Source organism: Balaenoptera ricei, chromosome 15, assembly GCF_028023285.1.
Source record: "Balaenoptera ricei isolate mBalRic1 chromosome 15, mBalRic1.hap2, whole genome shotgun sequence".
Taxonomy (NCBI): domain Eukaryota; kingdom Metazoa; phylum Chordata; class Mammalia; order Artiodactyla; family Balaenopteridae; genus Balaenoptera; species Balaenoptera ricei.
Window position 1 is genome coordinate 27,712,631 of NC_082653.1, and position 8,730 is coordinate 27,721,360.

The 8,730-nt window shown below is 39.3% G+C and overlaps 1 protein-coding gene across 1 annotated transcript; it reads right to left on the reverse strand.

The window, feature by feature from the left end:
• Nucleotides 1-3,379: 3,379 nt before the first annotated feature.
• LOC132349680 (beta-defensin 125-like) lies at nt 3,380-8,730 on the reverse strand. The gene is made up of 2 exons (XM_059898271.1): nt 8,673-8,730; nt 3,380-3,693 (listed from the first exon to the last, which is right to left on the reverse strand). Exons 1-2 carry the CDS (start codon nt 8,728-8,730, stop codon nt 3,380-3,382), a joined length of 372 nt encoding a protein of 123 aa, XP_059754254.1.

Genomic DNA, 8,730 nt, shown 5'->3' on the forward strand with positions numbered 1-8,730 from the left:
TGTATTATAAAATGTGAAAAATATTTATTAATGAAGAATAACTTTTTGTTGTACTACAAATGCATCCTCTTAGTAAATACATATTGCTTTCTCTCAATTAGCTTATGTGTAGGTAGATGAATATTATTTTCTACTGATGAGATGAGAGTCAGTACCAAATTTCTTCCCAGTTTTTATTTTTAAAAATGTAATCACTGAGACATCTTATTCACATCAAAGGGTAAATGTGAAAGTTTAAAGATTAAGTAGCAGATAGATAAATGATAGATACATGGGGAGAGAGAGAGAGAGAGAGAGAACACATTTCTTTTAAGTCCTTACAAGTTATATGCCCAAAATCCCATAGTAAACTATCACTAAATTTTATTTACAATGATCTATCACCCACCAGGTGATTTGCCCTGCTGTCATTGCTATGGTAAATGAAGAATGGAAAGTCACTTGAATTTCTAAAGGATTTGTTATCCAAAGTCTATGATTACTTACTTTCTGAATACCAGCAACAATCTTTCAATTATCGACTGGTTTGACACATGGACGTTTTTCCACTCTGAGCAATCCATGATTGTCAGAAAAAGAAGGGGTGAGAGGTAAATTTTCTTTCAAAGTTAAACAAAAATTTACAAAGTGGAGATAGAAGATCGTGTTAAGTGATATGGAAGCAACCTAAAAGTCCATCAACACATGAATGGATAAAGATGTGGTACATATATACAATGGAATATTACTCAGCCATAAAAAGAAAATGGACAACATGAGAGAGTGGCATGGACATATATACCCTACCAAACGTAAAATAGATGGCTAGTGGGAAGCAACCGCATAGCACAGGGAGATCAGCTCTGTGCTTTGTGACCACCTAGAGGGGTGGGATAGGGAGGGTAGGAGGGAGGGAGATGCAAGAGGGAAGAGATATGGGAACATATGTATATGTATAACTGATTCACTTTGTTATAAAGCAGAAACTAACACACCATTGTAAAGCAATTATACTCCAATAAAGATGTTTAAAAAAAAATAACGAAACGGAGTCATTTTTAGAGATGTGGATGGACGCAGAGACTGTCATACAGAGTGATGTAAGTCAGAAGGAGAAAAACAAATACCGTTTATTAATGCTTATATGTGGAATCTAGATAAATGGTACAGATGAATTTATTTGCAAAGCAGTAATAGAGACACAGATGTAGAAAACAAACATATGAACACCAACAGGGAAAAGGGGGTGGGTGGGATGAATTGGGAGATTCAGATTGACATACATACACTACTATGTGTAAAACAGATAACTAAAGAGAACCTGCTGTATAACACAGGGAACTATACTCGATGCTCTGTGGTGACCTAAATGGGAAGGAAATCCAAAAAAGGGGGGATATATGTATACATATAGCTGATTCACTTCGATGTACAGTAGAACCTAACACAACACTGTAAAGCAACTATAACCGAATTAAAAAAAAAAAAAGAATGCTCTGAGTATCACAAGATATTAAAAACTTGAGGGTCAAAAAAATATTTCCCTTAAATTATCAACATGCATATCTTGGGAAAAAATGTTGCAACCAGTATCCCAGTTTGAAGATTACTACTTTATATTGTCAGATCTTCTCATATTGATTGAGATGATTTCATGAACAAGTGCAAAAATTTTTACTGAGCATCCACCATGCGCAAGGCACTGGTCTAACAGCTTGGGGCGCAGCCATGAACAGGACCACAGTGTAAGGACTCTATGTACATTATAGTGGTGATGACAGGCTACATGTAAGTAAATGATAAAATAATTCAGAAGGAGAACAAAGAAATCTACAAAATAATTTCAAAGAATTTAAGTGAACGGAAGAAAATAATGCAGAGTAGTGTGAGAAGTGGTCTTGTGGCCAAGGATTATTTCTAAGGAGGTGACATTTAAGGCAAAGGTATAGAAAAAGAGTACTCTAGGCTGAGGCAGACTGGTGGCCTAGGGATGTCTTTATGGTGAAAGAATGCCTCTGTGAAGGGTTGGCATATGACCTGTGTGACGAGGTGTCAGCCATACAAAGAAATGGAGAAGAGCTATTTAGGCCAAGGTACACTAGAAAGAAGTCGATCACCTTGTCCAGGTTTGCTAAAGACTTTTTTGGTTTTGGCACTCTAATTTCCGTGTTCTGGGAAAACCCTCAGTCCCAGGCAAAGTAGGATAGTTTGTCAGCCAACAAGAGGCCCACGATCTATTGGAATATGAGGTCTACTTAAAGGTTAGTGGCCTGATGGCCAATATCAAATGCACAGCTGGGGTCACTGGCAGCTTGACCTTAAGAAAATAAAAAGAATTAGAGAATAAGCCTTCTTGATTCTGAGACTTTTAGGCATCTGGGACTGTGGCTCTCAGTAGCACACCAGCCTTAGCTCAGCACATTAATAATTAGTCAACCTTAGAGTGAATAACTACTTCTCTGTGATATCAGAGAGTAAAGTCGCTGATCCGCCAGTTGCTGTGCAAACAGCACTCACACGCACAGAGGCAGACAAAGCATAGACCCCCTACACACAACTAGTATTCGTGGACAAAATGAACATCTGGAGAGGCACGCAATGAGACCACCATAGTTGGAAGTTTTGAGTAGACTTTTGAGTGGAAAGAGCATTGGAAAGATAACTAGAATTTGTGATGTACCTCTTAATTTAATACGATGTGCTTTTAAGGCAAGTCCCATGTGCACCTCTATCTAGTTAAATCAGTGTTTGTGGTGAATGAGGTAGTTTCTAACTAAAACTGGGTTTGTTTTGGGTTGAAGTATTAAACAAAATTTGACCTCATGATACAAACAGGGATTTAAAGTCAGCACTTACAATAAATGCTGGTGAGGACAGAGGGACAGGAAAGGGAGGACTTGTCTGGAACTTTTTATGTGCCTTCATAGGTTCTTCCGTATATGATAGTAGTGTTTCAGGTATTACTAAAATCAAAATTTCAGTCTCAACTATACAGGCAACTCAAAACCGTGGTATTTATTTATGTGTTTGTTTGTTTGTTTGTTTATTATGGAAAAATACACACACAAATATCACCTGAGGCCAAATATTAGCACATGTATATTAGTATATCAGAGGAAAACAAAGAACGAATTTATGCCCAAAATAAAGAATCCCTATATCTTCTATACACTTCTCTTTATACATTTCTAATTGTGAGGTAACTCTCTCGGTTCTTGTCTGGGCAGTAGCATTATGTCCACCTCTATGTCATCCAATTCTCGATTGAACTGTCCCCGGTGAAATAACACCTGTAGACTTGGCTCCCTGGATATTAGTCCCAACGATTATATAGATCTGCTGTCTCAGGCTCATGAGAAAATGTTGTACACTCGACGCTCTCAGGAATAGTTGTCAAAGTCTAGGGAGAATCTCTCTTGGAAGTAGTAGTCCCAGTTACTGTGGTTTCTTCAGTCTCAATTGTTTTAATTGTTACCTCATCATTCAACCCAGATATGGGAGAAAAAGGAAAACCGTCGTGAGTACCAAATCCAACAGTTACATCTTCACCGAATGTGGGACGTATTGGCCACTGAGTGTATGGATGGTCACTGCGTAGGGGGATGCAGCATGACAGCTTGTTCTTACAAAGAAGTTTGTACCTTTCGAGATGTAAACATCGTCTTCTGCAGTGTCCTACATCATTCTTCCAGCATCTGTCAACAAACCAGCCAGCTGCAGGGTTAAACAAGCAGTCAATATTAAAATTCTAGCCACAAGACGACAAACATTAATTCCAAAGTTTGACAACTACTACTATTGCCATCAAAAGTAATATGATAACAAATACCACAAGCCATTTGGAGAGACAAAGAAGAAAACTAAAACTGTTTATTAAAAACTGTGACATGTGCCATCAAGGAAATTGCTGGTGGTGGGGAGAGGAGAGAGAGAAGGAGAGGGGAGGGGACAGGAGAAAGACCGGAGAAGAAGGAAAGAGGAGGAGGAGGAAGAAAACGAGACAGAGAGGATAGACATATGTAAAGGTAATAGTTAAGCCACGGCAAGGCACGAAGGATGAAAGGAGGCAACAGGATACACAGGAGGCAAAGATTATTTCAGGAAAGGACCATCAAATGCTCAGTCCCAGTGTTGAGAAACAGCATAGTGTCTTTAAGGTATTAAGAGAAACCTGAAGAGTCTGAAGTATAATGTGCAAAGAGCAAAGGGGCATGAGATAAAATGAGCTTGAAGTAATCATGCCATTGCCTAGTCAATTTGGCCATTATTAAGCATTTTTATTTATTTCAAACCATCATGTGAGTTAACATACTTCATGTTTTAGACAGTTAGCTAGGATTTCACATGGAAATTAGATAAGGGAAAAGGAAGAATAGAATCTGGGAGACACGTTAGAAGCTTTGGCCAGGTGAAACATGAGGATGGCTGGAACTAGGGCTGTGAGACTTGTAAAGAAGAGAACAGACTAAAGACATCGATTGTTTGAATATAAGGTCAGCAGAAGATGGAGAAATCCAAGTACATTAGTACATTTCTGAGCTGATATAGGGGAGATTCATGATGCTTGCTATTCATAGAATAGTAAACAGAGGAAAGAACACGATTTGGAGGGAAGAGAAAAAGGTGGTTACAAGTACTTGTTTTGGGGTATATGACACAATATACCTCAGATGTCCAGAGGGCAGTAGGATATAGCTGTAGCAACTCAGTAGACAAGTTTGGACTCTAGATGTAAATTGTGGAATCATTGCTATGGATAGTATTTAAAACTACAGTTATAGATAAAGTACATATAGTGTTGGAATAATGTGAGATAAAAGGGGGCCATAGATAAATTCTGGGGAGTGTCAATATAGAGAGCTCAGCTAGGAGGAGAAGGCTCAGAAGGAACAGCCAGATACTTAGAGCAAAACAGGAGAATGAGACACTAGAGAATTAGATTAGTTTTCCCAGAAGCAGATCTTGGGATAAATTTTGACTACGGTATAATAAATGAGTTGAGGGCATTCAGCACTCCCCACATCCCAAAATCAGTTTGGAAATGGGGACGTTAGGGAAATAAGACAGCCAAAAAGAGGAGAGTTATACACTTAGTTACCACTGTGATTGACTAGAGCATGACCCCATGGGGAAATCTGGCAATTAGTGTATGGCTAGGATAAAGGTCCAATTTATCCTTCTTGAGGGTCAGAGGAGCTGGAATATTTTTCCACCATCCAGTAGTTGATACATGATACCAGAGTGAGCTGACAATTCCCTGTCATTTCCGGACTGCCCCATACAGGACTGATTTGCAAGCAATCGACCATGCTTTGAGGATACTGCCAGGCACAGGTCACGCTGGTGTGCATGAAAATGGCAAATGCCAAAGGGATACAAAGAAAGTTGTATCAGGTATGACTAGATTATGCAAGTGAGGAAAACGTATCCTAAAGGAACGCGTGGACACTTGTAGGCAAATACTGCTGTGAGGTTGAGCGAGATAAAGCAGGAGCTGGAGCCTCCATTGCATTTAACATGATGAGTGTCACTGGTAATCTTCAGAGTGGTAGGAAGAGGAGAAACAGAAGTGAAGTGGTTGACATGTGAATGAGAAGTGGAAATAGCACCTGGAGACCAAACTCTTAGGAAGTTTAGCTGTGAGGAAGAACAGAGAAATAGAGAAGTACTTGGAGGACAATATGGAGTCAAGGGAAGGTTTTTCAGGTTTGTTTTGAAAACCGGGAAATAAGAGAGCATGTTTGCAAATATTAAGAAGGAACAAGTAGAAAAGGAGAGATTAACATAGAAGAGGGAAATGAGGCAAAAGAAGGGCATAGTCCTTGATTAGGTGACAAGGATTAAGAACACATACAGCATTTGACTGTATGTGATATGGAGAAGCACACTTCCTCAGCTATGTCAAGAGGGAAAGAGAAGATGGGTGCAAAGCCATACTGGTATGAGTGTTGGCAGCGGTAAAAAGAAAAAGTGCCATTTGACTTTTTAAAATCTTGAGATGTGGGGTAAAGTCCTAAGCTGGGAGGGAACATCACAGACAGGAGTGGAGCAGGAGAATTGAAAAGAAAGAAAGGTCAGTGCAAAAAAGTGGTCTAGGAAACAGGAAAGATGAGCTCACACAAGAAATACAGTAGGATTTCTAAGCAGCGTGATAATTCATTGGAGGAGGGAGGATAGGCATCTACCGTGAAACTAGTCTGTTCCATTGTATGATCATTTATCAAGCAACTATATGACCATCTTTCTCAGCAAACCGCCCGAGAAGCACCAAGGTTGGTGTATTCTAGGAAACGCTAGTGCAAAGGCTCTATGTTGGAGGAAGCCAAGGATGTATGAAGAAGGTCAAGTAATTCTCAAAACAACCCTTTTTGCATTTAATTTGATAAAGTATGAAAAGTACCTTTCGTGGGTTGAGATAGAGAGAGAGAGCACAACGAAAATTTGGCTCCTATTTCCTACCCTGGGAATGTTGGCTTTATCCCAACTTCTCCAATGATTCATTGTTCTCTTATTATTTTACTGGCTCCAATTCTATTGCCCTTGGTAGAATTTTCTGTAAGTTTCGAGGGTAGCTGTACCACTTCTTTCATCCTGGACAAAGTAAAACATTGCTTCCTCATTCCTCACTTCTACAAAGATTACCTCTCTATGTATTTATTTATTTTTCCTCCAGGGTGCCCATCCTCGAAATCTGAGTCTTGTCAGCATTTCTCCTCCATTCCCAAACACGTTAAATCATCTTGTTCTGTCAATTCTTCTTTAAACTTGCCTCTCACTTGCATTGCTCACTACTCCTTTTCAACTATTCCCCCCAGAGTTAAAATTTCAAGTACAGCCCATCACTCAACAGAGGTTTGAGTCCCTAACTGTGGTACAGACTCTATTCTAGGTGCTTGGGGTACATTTGTGAACTAAGCAGACAAAATCACATGGAGCTTACTTTCTAGCAGAGGAAAACAGACACTAAAGAAAACGAGTAAATTATCCTGTATGTGAGAGGATGATAAGTGGTTTTCAGAAATAAGTGAGAATAGATTTAAGTGGAATCTATTTGGTGTGTCATGCGGGCAGATGACAGTTTCTTAAACAGCAGTTAGCAGAGGTCTTGAGAGAAGGTGACAATTAAACGGTGACCTGAAGGTGGTGAAGGAATTAGCCACACCAGTATGTAGGGCAAGTGCATCCTAAGCAGAGGAAAAAACAGAACTCTGTGGATTGAGCAAGCCTGGCATGTTTGAGGAAGGGCACTGAGGCCAGTGTGGCTCTGGCAAAGTGAGCAAGGACTAGAAGCCTAGAGTGGTGGGAGATGAGGTGAGAGAGGTCATAAGCACCAGATCATGGAGGGCCTGGTGGGCCACTGTAAGGATGCTGGTTATTGTTCTGAGTGAAGAGGGGGCCACTGCAGAGATCTGAGCAGAAGAGGTACATGGTCTGACTTCCAGTGCGAGCAGATCACACTCTATGCTATCTTGACAGAAGACGGCAGGAGGCAAGAGTAGAAGGACAGAGACCTGTGAGGAAACTATGAGGAAGCAGTTAACAGGTGAGAGATGATAGTGACTTGAATCAGAGCAGTAGCAGTGGATGGAGGTGGTGAGATCAGTTGGTTCTAGACATAATTTGCAGGTAGCTGTAATAGATTTCCTGGTAGATATGGATCTCACAGCTTAGAATAACAAAGATAGTTCCAAGAATATGGCTTAAGCAATACAATGATGGTGACTGGGAATAATCTATAACTTAATGTTTTTTGTTTTTTGTTTTTTAGAATGGCAGCCATCACTTATTTCAAAGCTCCTCAGTCTGGAATTATTATGTCATTAGGACTTATGAACTCCATCACCAATATTTCAAAATCATAAATCTAAAAAATATGAATTACAATGGTATTAGTTCAGGCACATAAGCCATCTAGGCAAAATATTATCCCTCGTGTGAATTCTCTCTGAAAATAAAAAGAAAGAAGGAAAACAGATACAGAATCAGATAGCATCAACTTAAATATAGTTATTAACAGCACTCCACTGATGGACAGTTTGGCTTGGTAAAATGTTTCTTTACAAAACCCTCAGGTGCCATCTCAATTCAAAACAGAAAAATACACTCAAAACATTAAATAGCTAAGTTGCAAAATAGAACCTATAAGCAAAAATTTATAAATCAGCAGGAAACAAATCTACTGCCCTCACAATAAAAGAGAAAAATAAGCAGAACCACACACTTCACAGAAAAATCGAAATACATGATAAATTTATATTTGAAGTTGGACTTCTCCATAGTCAAGGAAATAGAAAATATTATAAACTTAGATATTTTCCTTCATTTTAAACAATTGCAATATTCAGAATTTGACAATGCACTAAGCAGAGAGGAATAAGGTGCATGTCTAGGAATTTTATGTTGAATGGTTTATGTCTATGAATGGTTGTATAGAATATACTTGTATATGAAACATAAATACACTTCTTAGCAAAAATAATAAGTACATAATAATAAGTACATAAATGTCTCTAACAGATTCTTAGAGAGCAGGGACATGGAGCTGCCAGCATGCCATCATAAGAGCACTTGCGCTGCTCTTTATTGGCCCAAGGCTTTTCCTGTGGACTCTCTTTCCCCTTCAAGACACCTGGGAGCCCAGGGTCGACAACTCCTCCTAGTTCCATCATCTCTCCATTGTAGGGTTCCATTACCTTTGGTCACCAGATTTAGTAACCCACATATCATGAAGGTCAGCATCAGGAGATTCAT